This window comes from Orcinus orca, chromosome 14, assembly GCF_937001465.1.
Source record: "Orcinus orca chromosome 14, mOrcOrc1.1, whole genome shotgun sequence".
Classification (NCBI taxonomy): Eukaryota; Metazoa; Chordata; class Mammalia; order Artiodactyla; family Delphinidae; genus Orcinus; species Orcinus orca.
In genome coordinates, this window is record NC_064572.1 from 56,606,431 (window position 1) to 56,628,399 (window position 21,969).

The 21,969-nt window shown below is 38.3% G+C and overlaps 1 protein-coding gene across 10 annotated transcripts in view; it reads right to left on the bottom strand.

Moving 5' to 3' along the window:
• Positions 1 to 21,969, bottom strand: part of IDE (insulin degrading enzyme) — a 123,841-nt gene that overhangs the window by 51,434 nt on the left and 50,438 nt on the right. For all 10 annotated transcript variants that reach the window (XM_033404888.2, XM_033404890.2, XM_033404887.2 and 7 more), the window contains 2 exons: positions 16,022 to 16,144; positions 272 to 384 (listed from right to left, as the gene is read on the bottom strand). In XM_033404888.2, coding sequence (XP_033260779.2) covers positions 272 to 384; positions 16,022 to 16,144 — 236 coding nt within the window. The remainder of the gene's footprint in view (positions 1 to 271; positions 385 to 16,021; positions 16,145 to 21,969) is intronic.

A 21,969-nucleotide genomic window follows, 5' to 3' on the forward strand; every position in this document is an offset into this window, starting at 1 on the left:
CACTGGATAACAGCTTCTACAGTCTGCCAAGGTTATAGCTACCAAAACTACTTTTAACATGCAAGGATCAGAACATATTGTTATCTTTTTGGTGATACACGTCCCTAATAAATGTGAAATTGATTTGATTTGATTTTAATATAAACCAAATATTAAAAACTATATAAATAATAGAACCTCCAAAAATGTTCATGTACTCTTTGGTAAACCAGGCATATATTATGTCCATAAATTTAAAAAAGAAAAAAATACTAGAAATACATGCACTTACTTTAAGATGTTCTTCTTGGAAAGGATGTTCAGGAAATTCTGGCAATGGGACATTTTTGTTCTCCACTTCAGAAAATAACTTCACCACCAAATCAGTCAAGTCATCTAAAGATTCTACAAGAAAACAGACAATGGAAACAGAACTTAAACTAATCATAACACATGATGGGTAGTATTTAAAAATCTTAGGATTATATACACATATATAAAATCACTATGTTGTACACCTTAAGTTTTTTTTTTTAATAAATTTATTTATTTTTGGCTGCGTTGGGTCTTCATTACTGCACATGGGCTTTCTCTACTTGAAGCAAGCGGGGGCTACTCTTCATTGCAGTGCCTGGGCTTCTCATTGCGGTGGCTTCTCTTTGTTGAGGAGCATGGGCTCTAGGTGTTCAGGCTTCAGCAGTTGTGGCACAAGGGCTCAGTAGTTGTGGCTTGCAGGCTCAGTAGTTGTGGCACATGGGCTTAGCTGCTCCGCGGCATGTGGGATCTTCCCGGAGCGGGGATCGAACCTGTGTCCCCTGCATTGGCAGGTGGATTCTTAACCACTGCACCACCAGGGAAGTCCCTGTATACCTTAAATTTATACAATGTTATATTTTAATTATATCTCAATAAAGCTGGGGGGGGGAGAAAACACCTTACGATCACCTGAAAAATCTCAGGACTGTTAAAAGGAAAACCTAGAAATTTTTAAAAAACTCCATCTGATAAAGTTGAAGCATTCAGTAAAATCCCACCAGTGCCTATATAACTTCTGAAGCTCTGCAGTATTGATATTGATTATACCTCACACATATCTGCCACCTTATAGTTTAAAAAACTGTTTTACAAATATTATCTTGCAATAAATTTCAAACAAATATTGGAAACAATAATAGAATAATGAGTGGCATTTGGAAACTATTTTATCTACAATTCCCAAAAGGCACATACGAAACCACTAGCTGACAGATTATAACATTAACTTTATAAATAGACACAGTCTAAACCCATCGCTAAAAGTCAAATATTAGAGGTTTTTTTGGTTTGTTTGTTTTTTGCGGTACGCGGGCCTCTCACTGTTGTGGCCTCTCCCGCTGTGGAGCACAGGCTCCGGACACACAGGCTCAGCGGCCATGGCTCACAGGCCCAGCCGCTCTGCGACATGTGGGATCCTCCTGGACTGGGGCACGAACCTGTGTCCCCTGCATCGGCAGGCAGACTCTCAACCACTGCACCACCAGGGAAGCCCAATTTTAAGTAATTGATTTTGTGGGGGAATAGTATAAAATGGTGAGAAGAATCCTAGGTGTTCAATTCTAACCCCAACTTCACCAACCAATTATGGCAAGAGAATATTTGGACAAAATGTTTAACCACTCCAGGTTCTATAAAACACGAAAACAGGGTAGGATGATCACAAGTCTCTTCAAGGTCTAACACTACACGATTCTGTACCATACTGTATCAAACTCATGCAAAGATTTGTAATTTTTGTAAGATTATATAGTCACTTATGTGAAGTTCTTCTATGTTATCATCTCTCTATATTTTTAATGGACAGTTGTATTTGCAAAAGTATGAGATGTTCACTGCAACACCATTTATAACAACAATAAAAACCGGAAATGACCTAAACATCTATCAATGTGTGCATGTTACGAAAAGTCTGTACACTGGAATATTATGTAGCCATTAAGGAGGGAGAAGTCTGTATGTGCTGATATGAAAATATCTCAAAGCTCTATTAAGTGAAAACCACAGACTTCAGTGCCATGTAGTATAATCTCATTTAATTTTTTAACAGACACATAAATCCAAGTATATTAACAAAATTCTACTTTTGGAAGTATAACAAAAAATGATATAAAGTGACTATCTTTGAGGAGAGGGCATAGTGGTCATAAGGTGGGATAAAGAAGAACATGCTTTCCATTTTATATCTTTCTGTATGGGATAAATTTTTTTCTGTGCACACATATTACTATTATTCTAAAAAGAAAAAAGTGGAAAAGGTTATCTTTTTATAAACAAGATAACCACTCACCTTGATTCTGCCTCCTCAAAAATAGGTTATTTATAAATGGTATAAACATTCATTACTTGTTACTGTCAGGAAGCATTTGAATCGAATAAGAAATTTCCCTTGATATTCTAGGACCCATTTTGAACTTTTCCATGAACTCTCTAAAAAGCACTTAATCACTATATGAGAATTGCCTATGACAATATGAAGTTCTCTTTTAGGCCTATGAATGTGGGCATGTGCACTTTATTTATAAAACATATGTATTTTTACTTTAATTTTTTTGAAATGTATGAAGGACCCTAAAATGTCCGGAGCCAAATAAAAGGCCAACCCATGGCTGCTTGTTATACAAGTGAACTCGGGAATGAACCAGGTATATTTGGAGCAAGAGATGTCAGAGACAACTGACATAAAGACATAAGGAGACACACAGATGGGACACGTAACTGGAAACAAGATGGGCAGTCAACAATGCTTTGTCAACCTGAAGTGCTGATGACAGCAAGGCCCTTTAGAGCAAGGTTCTGCTAGGGTAGGGCTTTCCTTTTAGAAGCACAAATTCACCATGTAGCTTTTTAAAGGTAAGGGAGCTGTACAATAATGCACCATCTGTCTTCACTATGAGCTACCAGAGATCAGGGAACTGAGTCCCATTCATCTTTACATTACCAGGACTTGGCAATACTAAGGTCTCTACTTGACAGTTACCTATTTGTCAAGTGTCCAGGTAATTGGTGCTGCCACAACTAGAGGGAGGACCCCGTGGGAGAAGAGAGAAAAACTTTTTTGTCCCTTTGTGACAGAGATCCTTCCACATGGTTACTCTTCCTCTCCCCTCCTCCTAGAAGAAGGAGAGGATTATCTATTAATCCTTTAAGAGATCCTGTTTCCTCCACACACCACTGTACTGTAAGGACACTTCTCCCAGACATGTCATCAAATCCACTGAGCTGAGCACAGGAGGTCAGTCACACTGGGAGAGGGAACTGGAACAAAGAAACTCTTTGTCTCTTTCAGATGCTTGTTCTGTCATTTCCACTAAACCAAGAACACTGAGGGCAGGGCTTACGTATGTGTCATCTGTTGTCGTTATTACTTGCCTAATAAGTGCTTATTGAAATCATGTGTTTTATCTCAAGATGACATGGACAAAAACACAGCTTAGAAACCTACTCCCAGGACTAGGCTCTGAATACCAAGTGGTATTTTTTAACACTCTATAGATCTACCTACCTTTAGAAAGCACACAGGATTATAACATACACTTTTTATTAGCCTTACTCCTTGGACCCATTTTATATCCTTGTTCCTATTAGCAAGTTAAAATATATATAGTTGTTTATTTTCTACCCACAAAAGTAACATTTGTCAATAGCAGAATACTTTGAAAAACAAAAGCAAAAAAACAAAACCAAAAGTCGCCCATAAGCTCATGATTATGGAATGCTGAAAGCAGCTACCATTTATAGAGCATTTCCTGTGTTGCCAGGCACTATGCACTTTTTCTGCATTATCTCTATTAAACCTCATAAAAGGTATGAGGTACCACCTCCATTTTACAAATGCAAAAACTGAAGTGCAGAGAACTGAAGTAACTTTGTTAGCTCATAGCCACTATATACTGAGTAGGTGGTGTATTAGGAATTCAAACCCAAGCTCTCAGACTCTAGAGCATGAGTTCTTAACTACTATACCACATTATTAAATTTCTGGTATGTTTTTCTACTTTGTCTTATGTCTCCCATTTATGTCTATTAGAATTTTTTAGAAATCCCCAAATGGGATCAGATAGCACACAGTGCTTTTACAGAGTGCTTTTGTTTTCTACTTAATACAATAAGAATATTTTCCCAAGTTATGAAAACACTGTCATGAAACTATTTATTCATTCAATATTTACTTACCGAGTACTTATGATGTGTCAAGCACTAAACCAGACAAAGCAGTGAACAAAACAGTTTCTATTCTCAAGTAACTTACATTCTGGTACAGCAGACAACAATAAAGAATATTTAATATTTCAGGTGGTGATAAATGTTTTAAAGAAAAATAAAGCAGGTGAGAGGAGAGGAAGTGGGAGAAGGGATGTTATTTTCTATAAGATGCTCTATTATATACCTATAACATCACTATTTAACCAATCTTCTGTTAATGAACATTTAGCTTACATCTAACTTTTCACTAATAAATACTATACAGAAACATCCTCGTACATCACCTGGAACAACTCTGATTATTTCCTTAGATTGCACTTCTAGAAGTAAAAATGTACTTTTTAGGGTGATGTGTCGGGAGCCACATAGGAAGTGCCTTTGAGTTACAGCACAGACGAGACCCGTAGTGTCAAGCAAAGTTGATGCTATCGGGTACAAATATGGAGAGGCAAAGTTCTCCTCTGCAAAGCTGATGCTGTCAGACATAAATATGGAAAAGCAAAGCTTCCTGAACATAGGGTTTTTTTTACACTCCCCCTACCCTGTTGAGGCCTCCTGGTGGCTGGTGCCTTGCAATCGGTCTCTCTTGCCCAGTGTTGTAAGCTGGGCCCTCCCTGGAGGAGAAACCTGGGTTCCCGAAGACATGTGATCAGAGCCGGGGCCCCGCCAGTTGGCGAGGGAATCCCAAGGCAGGTGCTGGGCGTGGAGGCCACGGGGGCATAGGCTACCAAGGTGACAGAGAACTGACCTTCTCTGGGGGCACTGCACCTCGCACACCTCGCATCTCCCTGTTTGGCCCCGGAGGATGGCTGGTTAGCCAGAGACGGGTAAGATTCCTCAGGGAAGGAACAACCTAAGACAGGCACAGTCGCAGAGGGGCCATCAGGAGAGAACTTGGGGGCCAACAGAGGTGGGGCACAGACCCTCACCCCCCCAACTTTGCAGGGGCCTGAACCCTCACCCCTTCTGAGGGAGATCTCTTGTCCCCGTGGCTGCTTCGCTTCCCACGCCCAGCTCAGATGGGAACCCAGGTAGCAGACAAGAGACTTGGCCAATGGCAACTGCTCTCCCGCCGCAGCAGGGCTTTGTTTCCCATTTTCTCCGTGGATCACAGCTTTCCTCTGTGTGGAAGCAAAGCTTTGCTCTGTGTGATTCCCCATGTTTTCCCCTGCCTTTACCTAAGGTGATTTTTGTTATTGGTGTTGGGAAAAATGTATAGTTTTAATGCAGGGGTTTAAGAAAAACCCCAAGTTAGGGTAAAAATCAAGAGAAGGATTATAGCTACTTTGGCTTTTTTAATGATTATATTTGAAATTTTTATTCCCAGGCCAGGGCATTGGACTTGGGGAAATACAATGGTGGGAACATTTCTGCAGCAGCTTTTTATTCTGAAAGAAAAATTGAAAGAGTTATGGCCTCCCAGTGAAGTTAGAAACATGTTGGGAAATACCTGGTTACAGTGGCGAAGTTTTATGCTACGATGGGTTTAATCAATGAGCTTGTGGTACAATGCCCGCTCCCATGGTTTTTTAGAAGTATAAAAAAATAATGTGTATTGTTTTGATTATTATGGTGGGGTTAGGAAATTTGTAGATGAAATGTTGTATGATTATTTTTAATCACTAACAGAATAATATGTTTAAGTTTATGGCTTAATCAAGCAGAATGTGCAGGTACAAGAACACCTTAATCTTCTGAGAAGAATGAGGAAAACGCAGACAGAGTTCCTGACGTAGATGTGACCAAGATGTACCTAATCACAGGGGATGAAAGAGACTGGAGGCAATAAGAAGATTACTTAACTTGTTTAACCTGCTGATGTAAATTACTTTTGTTTTATGATTTATGAAGGGAACTTTTTGTGGCATGAGAACTGGATTGTTAAGATTGAAAGTGAGATTGCCTTATAGTATAAATGCCTTGGAATCATGAGAATAAATTTGGCAGATCCTTGCATCCTCTGAGGTGTCTTGTGTTCTGTCCACGCCGACTCCGTCTCCCCTTTCGGTGAAACCTGTTCAGCTGGGGCTGGTCCCCGGCAAGTGGCGCCCGCACAGGGACCTGAAGGGGTAAGTATTATTTTTTTTCAGACGGATAGGAGTCTCACCGTAGGGTGCTGCAGACCCCCAGTTAGGAATACTGGTTAGGAAGGTGAGTAAGGCGGTGTCAAGATGGGACACGCTGAGTCCAAAGAGAGGCTCTTATTTATTGATATAGTTAAACATATGATAAATGGAAGAGGAATTAAGGTAACTAGTAAGCAACTAACTCAGTTTTTTCAGTTTGTACAGGAACAATGCCCATGGTTTCCAGAACAGGGAACAGTTAATATAGAAACCTGGCAAAAGGTGGGACAAACTGCAAATATATTACAGTCATTTTGGACCTGAGAAGGTTCCAGTAGATACTTTTACTTTATGGAACCTTATTAGAGAGAGCATTGCTCCTTTGCCTGAAGGTCAAAAGAATCCATATAAAAATCCTGTAGAAGTAATGGATGAATGTACTCCGTTACTTTCTCCAAAAACATCAAAAGAAACTGAGGTTATGGCTGCAGCTTTAAAAGATTGTAACCTCAAGGATGATGATTCAGAGGAGGAAATTGACTCACCTATTGATAATAAGTCTAATTTGTTAAAGAATCCTCCTTTTGATGATGAATTGCCTCCTGCAGATCAGGATGATTTAGATGCTGCTGCATATGATTATGAAAGAAGGAAGTATGAACCCTATGGTGCTTTTTCAAAGCACGAAATTAAGAAAAATAGGCCTAATTTACAGGATAAGCGCCCTTTGGGTCGTTTACCGACCGCCCCACCGGCACCTTTAAGTTCTTCATTTCTCCCTTTAAAGAGATTAGGACATTCAACTTTAAATGTTAAGGGCCTACCACCTCCACCGCCTTTAAAGGCTAGGGGCCCACCACCTTCGCCACCTTTTAATAAAAGCCAAGGCAAATATAAAAAGCATAGGAGAATAAAAGGTGACTATGATGATTATGCTTTTGCCGCCTGTTTTCCAGTCATTTATGAGGATGGTTTTGATGATGATGATGATGTATATTGGGAACCTTTGCCTCTAAAACTTTTAAAAGAACTTAAAAAGGCCTGTGTAGATTATGGACCGTTGGCGCCTTATACTATGACTCTTATAGATGCCTTGGCAAATAGATGGATGACTCCATATGACTGGATTCAGGTTGCAAAGGCCTGTTTATCTGGAGGACAATATTTGCTTTGGAAAACAGAATATAAAAAATGGGTGGCTAAGCAACATGCTTTAAATAAGAAATGGGATAAATTTGATATTACTAAAGATATGTTGTTGGGCCAGGGAGAATATGATACAACCCAACAGCAGATGCATATGGGAAAGGAGGCCTTATGGCAAGTAACTACGTGTGCAGTGAATGCCTGGAAGTCTTTGCCTTTGACTCCAGGAAAAGCCTCCGCTTTAACAGATTTAAGACAAAAGCCTGAGGAGCCATATGAGGATTTTGTTTCTCGCTTGCTAACCGAGATAAAAAGAGTAATAACCGATGAGGATGCAGCTAACATGTTGGCAAAACAACTAGCCTTTGAAAATGCCAATCCTGTTTGCCAGAACCTGATTCGCCCTATTAGAAAAACTGGAAGTATTTCAGATTTCATTAAACAATGTTCTGACGTTGGTCCCTCTTATATACAAGGGATTGCTTTGGCAGCCGCCCTAAAGGGAGAAACACTTCCTCAATGTATGATGAATATGGTTCAAAAAACAAAAAACCCTAAGGGACCAAAAGAAAATAATTGCTTTGCTTGTGGAGGCGCAGGTCATTTTAGTAGGGAATGTCCTAATAAAAATATACCTCCACCAGGTCCTGTTAGAATGATATCTCCTGGTAATGTTGGGGTTCCAAAGACTCCTTGCCAAAGATGTGGGAAAGGAAATCATTGGACTAAATTGTGTAGAAGTAAATATCACAAGGACGGACACATTCTTCCCCCTAATAAGGTTTCTGCAATACCTCAGGCTGGCGCGCAGATGCCAATATTTCCTGCACCTGTTTTTCCAGATGCACCTGCTAAAAATAATTCGGGAAACTTATTTCGGGCCCGACCCCGGGCCCAACAAACAATAGGGGCAATTCACCAGACGCTCAATCCCTTTCTTCCCTCAGGGGAATTGATGAATTGTTCAGGGCCACCCCAGGCAGCGCAGGATTGGACCTCTGTGCCACCTCCTCAGCAATATTAACTCCTGACTCTCCAGTCATAAAAATACCAACTGGGATTAAAGGTCCATTGCCCCCAGGAGTAATGGGTCTAATTATTGGTAGGAGTTCAACTTCTTTATCTGGCTTAACAGTTTTGCCTGGAGTTATTGATTCTGATTATACAGGAGAAATTCACATAATGGTGGCTCCCTCTAATAAAACACAACAAATTTATGTAGGACAAAGAATAGCACAGTTGTTATTGTTACCATATTATAAAACAGGAAAGAATGTTGTTCAGGAAGCAAGAAATGAGAAAGGATTTGGCTCCAGCGATATGGTATTTTGGATTCAAGAAATTACTAGAAATAGGCCTTTAAAAACTTTAAAAATTAATGGAAAGATTATTCAGGGATTGTTAGATACTGGTGCAGATTCTTCCTGCATAGCAGGAAAAGATTGGCCTAACAGCTGGCCTACCCGGCATGCTGACAATATGTTAGTAGGTTTAGGAACTGCTCCAGCAGTAGCTAAGAGTTCCCAGATTTTAACTTGGGAGAATACTACCAATAAACAAGCAGGCTCCTTTTGTCCTTATGTAATACCTGGCCTGCCAATGTCCATTTGGGGAAGAGACATACTTATGCAGATGGGAATGCTCTTGTATAGTCCAGATGAGTGGGTCTCCTTACAAATGTTAAAAATGGGATATGACCCAGATAAAGGTTTAGGAAAAAATCAGGAGGGAAGATTATATCCTGTGGTTGCTGAGCCCAAAAATGATAAACATGGAGTGGGCTATCCAAATTTATAACGGGGCCCATTGTTTTAAAAGCAGCTGACCCTATAGTGTGGCTTTCAGAGGAACCTGTGTGGGTGGAACAATGGCCCCTAACTTCTGAGAAATTAACAGCTGCAGAGGAATTAGTGGAACAGCAATTATTGGCAGGACATATTGAACCCTCTAACAGCCCTTGGAATACTCCTATATTTGTTATAAAGAAAAAATCAGGAAAATGGAGACTATTACAAGATCTTAGAGCAATAAATAAAACCATGGAAACAATGGGGGCTTTACAGCCTGGACTTCCCTCTCCAGTAGCCATCCCTGAAAATTATGCTATTATAGTTATAGATTTGCAAGATTGCTTTTTCACGATCCCCTTACATAAGGAGGACAGAAAAAGATTTGCATTTAGTGTACCCTCTCCTAATTTTATCAGACCATATCAGAGGTATCAGTGGAAAGTTTTACCGCAGGGTATGAAAAATAGCCCTACCTTATGTCAGAAATATGTAGACCAGGCCATATGTAATATAAGACAGAAATATAAAGAAATATATTTAATACATTATATGGATGATATATTATTGGCCCATAAGGATAAGGCCTACTTACATCAGGCATTACAGGATATGATGGAAGCTTTACAGGAGTATGGATTAAAAGTTGCTCCAGAGAAAATTCAAACTGAGCCTCCTTATAATTATTTGGGCAGATTAATACAGGAATTTTCCATTCAGCATATACCTTTTCAGCTAAGAACTGATCATCTGATTACTTTAAATGATTTTCAAAAGTTTTTAGGAGATATAAATTGGATAAGGCCTTTGTTAAAAATTACTACTATGGAATTAAAACCTTTGTTTTTGATATTACAAGGAGATTCTAACCCCTTATCCCCTAGAGAGTTAACTGCAGAAGGAAAACTAGCCATAGAAAAAATAGAAAAAGCTTTAAAAAATGTTTTTATTAAAAGATTGGATTATACCAAACCTTGGGATTTAATTATTTTAAGGACTCCAGTTATTCCTACAGGATTATTATGGCAAAATGGACCACTAGAATGGATACATTTGGCTGCTAGTCCAAAAAAGATTGTTGCCTCATACCCTTTTATGGTTAGTTTATTAATTATTAAAGGTAGAAAGAGAAGTAGAGAGTTATTTGGAAAAGATATGGATAATATAATTATACCTTATAATAAAGATCAATTAGAGGCCTTGCTGTTGTTAGAAGATTCATTAGGAATAGCCCTGGCCTCATTTAGAGGTCAAATTTTATTTCATTTGCCTAAAAGTGTATTGCTACAGTTTTTTAAGGAACATATGGTGGTTTTTCCTACATATTATAAGATGAAACCTTTGGAAGAGGCCATATTAGTATTTACTGATGGATCCTCCTTAGGGAGGGCAGCCTATATTATTAATAATGAAAAGAAAATATTAAATACAGAAAATTGCTCAGCACAGCAATTAGAAATTATGGCAGTTATAGAAGTGATGAAATTAACCAGGGATAAGAAAATTAATTTATATACTGATTCCTTATATATAGTTAAATTATTTCCAGCAATAGAAACAGCAGCCTTTTCTGAGAATAAGAGTACAATAATTAAGTTACTTAAGAGATTACAAAAAAGTATATGGGAAAGAACACAGCCTTATTATATAGGCCATATTAGAGCTCACTCTGGATTGCCAGGGCCTTTAGCAGAAGGCAATGCCTCTGCTGATGCCCTGACTAAAATTTTCATAGTAGATGAAAATAAAGTACAAGAAGCAATAAAATCTCATCAGCTGCATCATCAAAATGCTAATGCCTTAAGATATCAGTTTAACCTATCCAGGGAAGCGGCAAGGGAAATAGTAAAAAATTGCTCTGTGTGCCCTACACAAACTAATGTACCTCAGCAAGGAGTAAATCCTCGAGGTTTGCGAGCTAATGATCTGTGGCAAATGGATGTGACTCATGTGCGTAGTTTTGGAAAGCTGTCCTATGTACATGTTTGTGTGGATACCTTTTCACATGTAATTGTAGCCTCAGCTAGAACTGGAGAGGCCTTTAAGGATGTGTGCCAACACTTGATGTTTTGCTTTAGTTATTTGGGAATTCCCCGAAAGTTAAAAACTGATAATGGCCCTGCTTATGTTTCTAAGTCTTTTCAGCAATTATGCCAACAGTTTGGCATAGCCCATAGTACAGGAATTCCTTATAATCCACAAGGACAAGCTATAATTGAAAGAACCAATCAGGTATTAAAAAATATGATTTATAAATTGCAAAATGGAGATTTAAAATATTTTTCTCCTCATCATTTACTTAATCATTCCATGTTTGTATTAAATTATTTAAATATGAATGATAAAGAGAAAACTCCTATGATGAGACATTGGGAGATAAATGAAGAAAATGTGAAACCAAGGGTATTATGGAAGGATGTTTTAACAGGAAAATGGAATGGGCCAGATACATTATTAACTAGTGGTAGAGGATATGCTTGTATTTTTCCCCAGAATTTTGATTCACCAATTTGGATTCCTGATCGATTAATTAGACACCCTGAGGTGGGGAATTTATTAAAGCGTCTTTCAGAAAAGAAAATCTACTGCCGAGATGGCGGAACCGCAGTCACAGAAAGTGGGTCCTCCGATGACACAGCTGTCGCTTGAATCATCTTGCGATAAGGAGGTACAAACTTCTCCAAAAATTTTGGAGAAGAAGTTTCGTTCACGAAAAAGAAAGTATACTGCCTCCACCGTTGAAGCGGCTCCAATTACATGGGGAGCAATTAAAAAGCTTTGTCTGAATGCTGAAAATGCTATGAATGCTCAAGGAGTGCCTTTGATGACTGCTAATTTTTTTGTGGCTATGCTTAGCTTGCTTTCGGTTCAGGTAAGTGCCAACGGTACGTACTGGGCTTATTTTCCAGATCCTCCTATTTTACATACATGTACTTGGAAAGATTCTAATATTCCAGTAACTTCCTCATTTCCTGAATTAACCGATGGTAGTCGAAGAGCACAGGGCTATAAACAATTTGTAGTTAATTTTAATTATTCATTTACAGGTCAGACTGATTTTCCTCCAATATGCTTTTTTCTTGATTCAGGGTTAATAGGAAATAATCAAATAAAAAATGGGTGTTTGTCACTAGTTGATGCAGGATTTTTGACAGATTCCCCTAAAAGGCCCCCTAAAGAGCCAGTAGGAAGAGATAAAACCACAAGATATTTATGGTCATTGTTAGGGAAAGTTGTAGGACAAAATCAAGTTTTTGTTAATAAATCTTTGCCTAAAGTTGTTCATCCTTTTAAATATGATGATTGTGATGAGGCTGTAGGGGAAGCTACAAATGAATGGATTTGGATAAATATTAAAACTGGATATCCTTCATGGATATATTGTATGTATAATAAAGAAAATAAAATATTTATTCCTGGAACTGAATATTATATTTCAGATTGGAGTAGTAATTTTCCTGAAGGAGATTATAGAACATATTTAAAGTTAGGCTTGCTATACCCATGGAATGATACCTATATTCCCCGTCCATTAAAGATAAATAGATGGAATAGTCATGGATGGGTGGCTCCTATTTATACTTTTGTTTATGAAAATAAAACCTATTATCAATCTCAGTTATGGAGATTGCCCTTAACCACTCGTAAAATAACGCTAATTAGAGCTACTACCCATGTGGAAGAGTATTATGTTCAAACCTGTGTGTTATCTCCATATTCCTTATTGCTTTCTAATGATAGTAAAAAGTTACAAATTATGCAGTATAATATGAGATTTTATATTACCTGTCAGCAATGCATACTGACCACTTGCATTGTTCCTGAGATGAATGTGTCAACCATAATGGTGTTAAAAAGACCAGCTTATATTATGCTGCCAGTAGCGCTTAATGAATCTTGGTATACAGATATAGGGGCAGAAATTATAAGACAGGTTGGAGAGCTCATACGGCCAAAAAGATTTGTAGCTACTTTGATTTTGGGAATTTCCGCCTTAATAGGAATATTAAGCTCTTTTACTGTTGCAACATATGCTTTAGTGAAGGAAGTACAAACAGCACAATATGCTAATGATTTATCAAAAAATATATCCTTGGCTTTGGCAACTCAAGAAGCAATAGATAGAAAGTTAGAAACTAAAGTTGATGCCCTTGAAGAAGCAGTTTTACATATTGGTCAAGAACTTACCGCTTTAAAAATTCGCTTATCTTTAACATGCCATAAAAAATATTCTTGGATATGTGTTACTCCCTTAAAAGTAAATCATTCTGAATATTCCTGGGAAAAAATTCAGATGCATATTTTAAATATATGGAATTCTAGTGATCTAGGAATTGATTTAGAACATTTACATAAACAAATTCATGATATTGCAGCCTCTCAATATGATATGAATCCCTCTAAAGCTGCTGCAGAATTTTTACAAAATTTACAAAGTTATTTTAAAAATAATTCCTTTATGCATATTTTAATAAATTATGGGGCTGCCGGAGTGGTTATAATTTTGCTTCTTATTTCTTTTCCAGTCATTATCCGATTAATTCAAACTGCCCTTCAAAGTGTATACAGAACCAAAGTGGAATTACATACTGCCTTTTTAAAAAATAAAAAAGGGGGAAATGTCGGGAGCCACATAGGAAGTGCCTTTGAGTTACAGCACAGACGAGACCCGTAGTGTCAAGCAAAGTTGATGCTATCGGGTACAAATATGGAGAGGCAAAGTTCTCCTCTGCAAAGCTGATGCTGTCAGACATAAATATGGAAAAGCAAAGCTTCCTGAACATAGGGTTTTTTTTACACTCCCCCTACCCTGTTGAGGCCTCCTGGTGGCTGGTGCCTTGCAATCGGTCTCTCTTGCCCAGTGTTGTAAGCTGGGCCCTCCCTGGAGGAGAAACCTGGGTTCCCGAAGACATGTGATCAGAGCCGGGGCCCCGCCAGTTGGCGAGGGAATCCCAAGGCAGGTGCTGGGCGTGGAGGCCACGGGGGCATAGGCTACCAAGGTGACAGAGAACTGACCTTCTCTGGGGGCACTGCACCTCGCACACCTCGCATCTCCCTGTTTGGCCCCGGAGGATGGCTGGTTAGCCAGAGACGGGTAAGATTCCTCAGGGAAGGAACAACCTAAGACAGGCACAGTCGCAGAGGGGCCATCAGGAGAGAACTTGGGGGCCAACAGAGGTGGGGCACAGACCCTCACCCCCCCAACTTTGCAGGGGCCTGAACCCTCACCCCTTCTGAGGGAGATCTCTTGTCCCCGTGGCTGCTTCGCTTCCCACGCCCAGCTCAGATGGGAACCCAGGTAGCAGACAAGAGACTTGGCCAATGGCAACTGCTCTCCCGCCGCAGCAGGGCTTTGTTTCCCATTTTCTCCGTGGATCACAGCTTTCCTCTGTGTGGAAGCAAAGCTTTGCTCTGTGTGATTCCCCATGTTTTCCCCTGCCTTTACCTAAGGTGATTTTTGTTATTGGTGTTGGGAAAAATGTATAGTTTTAATGCAGGGGTTTAAGAAAAACCCCAAGTTAGGGTAAAAATCAAGAGAAGGATTATAGCTACTTTGGCTTTTTTAATGATTATATTTGAAATTTTTATTCCCAGGCCAGGGCATTGGACTTGGGGAAATACAATGGTGGGAACATTTCTGCAGCAGCTTTTTATTCTGAAAGAAAAATTGAAAGAGTTATGGCCTCCCAGTGAAGTTAGAAACATGTTGGGAAATACCTGGTTACAGTGGCGAAGTTTTATGCTACGATGGGTTTAATCAATGAGCTTGTGGTACAATGCCCGCTCCCATGGTTTTTTAGAAGTATAAAAAAATAATGTGTATTGTTTTGATTATTATGGTGGGGTTAGGAAATTTGTAGATGAAATGTTGTATGATTATTTTTAATCACTAACAGAATAATATGTTTAAGTTTATGGCTTAATCAAGCAGAATGTGCAGGTACAAGAACACCTTAATCTTCTGAGAAGAATGAGGAAAACGCAGACAGAGTTCCTGACGTAGATGTGACCAAGATGTACCTAATCACAGGGGATGAAAGAGACTGGAGGCAATAAGAAGATTACTTAACTTGTTTAACCTGCTGATGTAAATTACTTTTGTTTTATGATTTATGAAGGGAACTTTTTGTGGCATGAGAACTGGATTGTTAAGATTGAAAGTGAGATTGCCTTATAGTATAAATGCCTTGGAATCATGAGAATAAATTTGGCAGATCCTTGCATCCTCTGAGGTGTCTTGTGTTCTGTCCACGCCGACTCCGTCTCCCCTTTCGGTGAAACCTGTTCAGCTGGGGCTGGTCCCCGGCAGTGATGCACTGTCCTCCAGAAAGTGTGGAGGAATTGCATAAATTGTATACACCACAAATACAAAAGAGCACCTCTCCTCATAATGGGTATTAGTTAAAACAAAGCCCAAACCAAAATTATGGTAATTTAATAGGGGAAACAATATCAAACTTTGTTGCTTTCTAATAGTCTTCCTAGTTTATAATCATCTTTTAATTTTTTTGTTTTTTTGAATTTTATAAGGTCAAATCTCTCAATCTTGTCCTTTATACTTCCTCCCCTTGCTATTAATTTATATTTTCTTCAGGTCTCCATTTAAAATCAACTAAGCTTCTTTTTAGAACACAGTGAGTTAAAAACAAAATTCCCCTCCACATATTCTCCAACAAGATCATTTTCAAAAGCCTCTGAACAGATAAAAGGAAGTGTCTTATATCCTTCTTCCAATACTTTGAAAAAGCCAAAGTGGAAAACTAAGATTATCCAACACCATGAAAAAATTTTAAGGATTCTTACCTCGACCTAAAACACAAATAGCCATTAAGTTGGATGAATAATAAGTAGAATGGAATTTCAGTAGCTCTTGTCTTACATCAATGCCTTCTTGGTTTGGTCTAGTCTCTAGAGTATATTTGTTACCTGAAAGGAAGGAAAAACATTTCTAAGAAAAAGCAAAATATGCAAATTTTAAAGCCTTGCAATTATTACTGACATTGCTGTAAGGTAAACTTAAAAAACAGAGTCCAAACAAACACATATAATGATTAGTCAAATATGTTTGACCATAACCTGGATAAACAGGACAGTATAGTACAAACTAGTAACATTTTAATCTATAGAGAGTTTTCCCTCAAGAGCTTAAAGTGCCTTATAAAAATTATACTTCTTAAAATTCCTAAGAGATAGTAGGTATTATGAGCACTTATAAGACAAAATGAGATCCACATGGCCTCCATTCACACTTACTTTAACTTCCAGTTCCCTAGGTGCTCCACAATTAATTGAACATAGTCACTGAGGGATCTTTTTGGAACTTGCCAAGTTACTTGTGGAAAGAAATGTACTATTCTTGGCTGAAGCATTAAATTTGTGACGTGAATTCTCATTAATTTGATCTACACTGGTAAAAATAGGATGCAATGCTATTTTTGTAAGTCTCAAGCAATGTACATAGTGTACCACTATGAGATCTTATGAAATTTAATAACTAATTCAATTAGGATAAAATATGCATGTCAAAAGCAAACAGTCAAACTCTCTAAGTAGTACATTTCTAATAAAGATCTTGCCATTTAAAGGCTGGGAGGTGGAATTTCAATGATTGGTATCTCTCTAAAAATGGCATCTTGACTAGAAATACCCTAAGATCTAGTATAATAACTTTTATTATTGTTCCTGCTTATACTATTAAATGGGCTACTCTTTTTCACCTGCATAGATGAAACTATGGCAGAACATATTCTTGATGTGTTTTCTCCCCTTGGGTTATTGTAATGGCTGATGAACTGGCATTGCGAGAGTCCCCTTCACTAAACTGGGTATCTAGAGAGAGCCACCAGATGGCGTTCTCAGACCCAGTCTTTAGCCACGTAGAGCTAAAGATTCTGAGCCAAGATTCATGCCCCAGAATGCTTCAATCAACAGATCTAGTGGAGTGTGCAAGAAAGAGCCCAGCAAGTACTCATTAACCTTTCTCTAGTCAGAAAGCAACCAAATGTACTCATATTCACTAGCATAGCCTGCTAATCAAGTCTCCAGGTTCTTTATCAGTCCTCTCAGTTTCACTAAAGATCCAGTTCAACTCCAGATCTGCTCTGCTAGGGGTCCTAAAATACCCCCTCGGTCTACCTGAGGAATCCAGGTGATCTAAAAAGTATCGAGGGGCCTAACTCCTCAGAAAGAAAAAGAAAAAGAAACAAAAAAAGCTTTTTGCTGGGTAATGGTTTGAAGTTCTCTCATATTAAGGTAAAGCTTGAGTATTGATGGTACCTCCCTTTTCTACTAAATGAAGGTTATAAAAAGCCTCAGTTGCAGAGAGACTAGTCCTTAGAGCTTCCTTACTCATTTACACTGCCAAGCTCAGAGTCCTACAACATGTGCATGAAGATCCACACACTGGGACACCCGAGTTTGGAGAAATTATGTTTTATTTCAACAGACTATAAATGTGATAGTGTTAGATAGAAATCAGATTTTCAGTCTAAGTGTGATATGCCTATTCACAATCTGGTCAGTATTCTGGTTAAAAAAAAAAAATCTCAAATCAAAGTATACAAAAACCAAGATCATGGCCTCCATCTAGAACTTCAAATTCTTTCAGTTTGACTAGTTTTAGCTCATTCTGCTTTGATTTTAATGTACCTGAATATCTTACCATTCTAATCCTTACCCTTTATCTTTAGGTTCATTTAAAAACACAGAGATAAAGCAAGAACACACCCCCAATACACTAAGACATGCATCACTGGCAAAATACTGACAATGCTCGAGTAAAAAGATCCAGAGGACCACAACAGAATAGTATACCGCACAAAAAAACAAAGAATTCACTGTTCATATGCAACAGCAGGGAGGAATTTCACAACTTTAAGGCTGAACAAGAAAACCCAGACAGACACAGAAGAGTACACACTGCATCATTTCATTTATATAAAGCATAAAAACAGGCTAAACTAAGATCTGAGTCATGAAAAGTCAGAACAGAGGTTATCCTTTGGTGGGTGGATAGTGACTACAAAGGGGCAGAAAGAGGTGCTGGTGATCTGTTTCTTGACTGGGTGCTGGGTCCATGGTGTACTGAGGTTTTGAAAATTCAGTGAGTTGTACATAAATAATAGCATTATATTCACTCAGCTGATTCTTCAAATAGCAGCAAAGTAAAAACAACAACAATTTATCAGAGCCACACACACTTTTCAGTTATTATATTTCAACAAAAAGTTAAAAGAAAAACGAGCCAAAGGAGCCACTCTGTCAACAGCAACCTGACCTACGTAAGGTACAAAAATCTAGTGATTCTGTATCTCTGGCCAAACTTCTAAACAGAGGCCCAATCACTTTTGTTCTGAAAAGCGGCTTTTAGCCACAAACAGATACCATTCTGTGAATCTACATATTCATTTATTTGCTACCTAGATGCTTTTAGGCTTTCTAATACATGATGACACAAGGAAACTGTGGTCTGTTTGGGAACACAGCCCAGAATGGCAGTCTTGTATCCTTAGATGCTCCTGAATCAGAAAGAGGAAAAAGTTCTCCAGTATTACTCTCTTGGGGTCAGGACAGTCAGCTCTTAATACAATGACAGAAAAAACATGAATATTTGGTAAAAATGGGCCAAAGAGTCAGGCTTGTTATTAAGTTTATTAGCCCTTCTATAACATTTTTTTTAAGTTTTTTAAAAACAAGAAGGCTAGCTATAGTGGAAATTCTCAAGAAAGTTAGTTGAGGAAATAGAAGGAAAAGCAGGACATAAAGCACAGAATTCCATAATTAGTCCTTAAATTACTGAGTAGACTCTGTTACTATCAGTGCCATCAACCCCAGGTAGGGAGGTGCAGAGGAACAAGCACTGGCTTTGGTGTTGGCAGAGCTATCATCAAATCCAGGGTCAAATGTCTTCTGGCTGCATGACCTTGAACAAGTCACCCTACTTCTCTTAAGCTCAATCTGCTGTCCTGACATTGGTTGACTTATATAACACCAAATTAAAAAAAGAAAAAAGATGTACAAAAGCATAAGGCTAATATTTAACAACCAATAAACAGAATAGAAAATCTGATGACACCAAGTGTTGTGGTGATGGTGTAATGAGAACTCAGACGCTGCATGAGGGAGTGCAAACTGGATCAACCACTATAGGAAACAACTTGGCAATATCTGTTTAATCTAAAAGATGTACATACCCTAATATACAGTAATGCCACTCCCAGAATTCCACTCCTAGAACCCTAGAGAACTGTGTACAAGGAAACATGTATAAGAATGCTTATAGCTGCAATGTTTTGTCAACAGAAAAATGGATAAAGAATAGTACATGCATTCAATAAATTTTTCAGAGAGCAGCAAAAAATAAAAAACTTATCAGAGGGGGCTTCCCTGGTGGCGCAGCGGTTAAGAATCCGCCTGCCAATGCAGGGGACATGGGTTTGAGCCCTGGTCAAGGAAGATCCCACATGCCACGGAGCAACTAAGCCCGTGCGCCACGACTACTGAGCCTGCACTCTAGAGTCTGCGTGCCACAACTACTGAGCCCGCGTGCCACAACTACTGAAGCCCACGTGCCTGGAGCCTGTGCTCCGCAACAAGAGAAAACACCACAATGAGAAGCCCACACACCACAACGAAGAGTAGCCTCCGCTCGATGCAACTAAAGAAAGCCTGCATGCAGCAACCAAGACCCAACGCAGCCATAAATTAATAAATAAATTAATTAATTAATTAATATATTAAAAAAACTTATCAGAGGCACACTCTCTAATATGGATAATCCTTACAAATATACCACTGAATGAAAAAACACAAGTGGTAGATAAATAATAATAAAATACCATTTTTATAAAACTAAAAAAACTATACAACATATTGCTTAGAAATAAATGCATGACTTAGCAATGTTTTATTAAAAAAAAGCACGGAAGTGACAATCACCAAACTTAAGATAGTGGTTATCTCCCGGGAGCAGGGAGAAAAATGCAATTGGAGAAGTGTACAACAGATGCTCAAACTGTATGCTCAAAGTGTACAACAGATGCTCAAACTGTATTAGTCATGTTCTGTTTCTTTAAGTAGTGTGTAAAGAATGATCTGGCAAATGCTTTTATACTGATCTCTTTTATGACAAATAATAAATCTGTAAAAATGTTACAGAATTTAACATAATACTTGATTTACAGCAGAAAATAGGCAATAAACAGTATCTACTTCTGTTACGATTTGAATTGTAGGAGGAGTTCCTGGCTTCTGAGTACACCACAGAAACCGTTCCACAAAAGTAGGGAAGAAAGCTCAGTAAATGGTCCAGATGACTTTCCTCTACCTAAGAGTCCATATGTGGAGAACAATGTGAATATGGCTGGAATAACAAATACCAGTTCAGTCTCTAGACATATACTGTCCTAATTTAACACTAATTCAGGTGGGTCATTTATATCAAATTAAAATGCTGCTACAAAAATCTTGAATCCTACCTTTCTGGCTCTCTCACTGTAAGAGTGAGCTCCAGCAGAGGCTTGAGGATGTCAGGGTTGCTGACCCACTGGGACCTTCGCTCTGGGCCTGCCAGGAGAGAGCACTGGCTTGGCAGTTGGGAGATTCAGGGTTTCCCATCCTGACTCCATCATCGACTAATTAAGCAACCTTGGAAAAGTCTACAAATATCTCCAAGGGGTCATTTATTTTATCTGTGAAATGGGGGTAATATGGGTACATGCCCAACTGTTAAAAGCAAGGGTCAATCCCTGACCCCTTCGTTTACTAGCTGTCGAGACAAGTTTCTTAACTTCTCTAAGCCCCAGTTTCCTTATTGGTAAATAAGAATAATAAGAGAACCAGCCTCACAGGATTGCCATGAGGATTAAATGAATAATCTGTTTTAAGGCTCAGCATAGCATCTGTCAGACAATAATTACTTAATAGGAACTTGGGTTGCTGTGAAGTTTACGGAAAGTGATAACGGATATGAAGACAGTTTTGTAAATTGTAAGCTCAGTAAATTTTATTTTATATTTTCATTATAAGAACTATAAATTCTATTTTTAAAAAAGCTTATAAACTCAGTACTAATATATATGAGTGCTAATTTTCAAGTAAATAGAATGTATTTTCCTGGAGAATTCTAAAGCCAGCCAAATATTTCTTAAACTCTGTGGGAAGGACTGAGTTTGAAGTTTTAGAAATCAAAGCTGGCTCCAACTGTATGCCTCATAAGGTTCTCAGGGAAAAGTCATTTGATAGTTATAACCATGAAACTCTTAACTGTTCTCTGAAAACCCGAGATTCTGAAGCTTAGGTTAATATATCTACAGTTATTATAACCTCTTTTTTCTTTTTAAGCTCTTTCTTCTTGCTATAGCAGTCTTCTAAAAATCCTGGAAGAGACCAAAACCTTTGGAGATACATAAATTTTCCTAAAAAATTAAAAAGGACAATTCTCCTGCAGCTGGGTAAGTACATGTAAGTACAAGATGGGAGTTACAAAAGAAAAGGGGACCTGAAGTGAAAGCCTCTTAAATGCCATAATAAAGCACCTGTACACTTGTAGTTTTCAGTAAATTTCTAGTTTTCCATAGACACATTTCCTAGCAAGAAACAAACAAAAAAAAGATACTAACAAAAGCCAGGGGAAATTTTGGAGAATAATAAATGACTAAGCGGGCTGAAACGTATCAAATATTTTTATATCTATGAGTTTATCATGATACTAAAAAAAACAAATTAGTCATCATTCAAGGATGCTAGGGAAC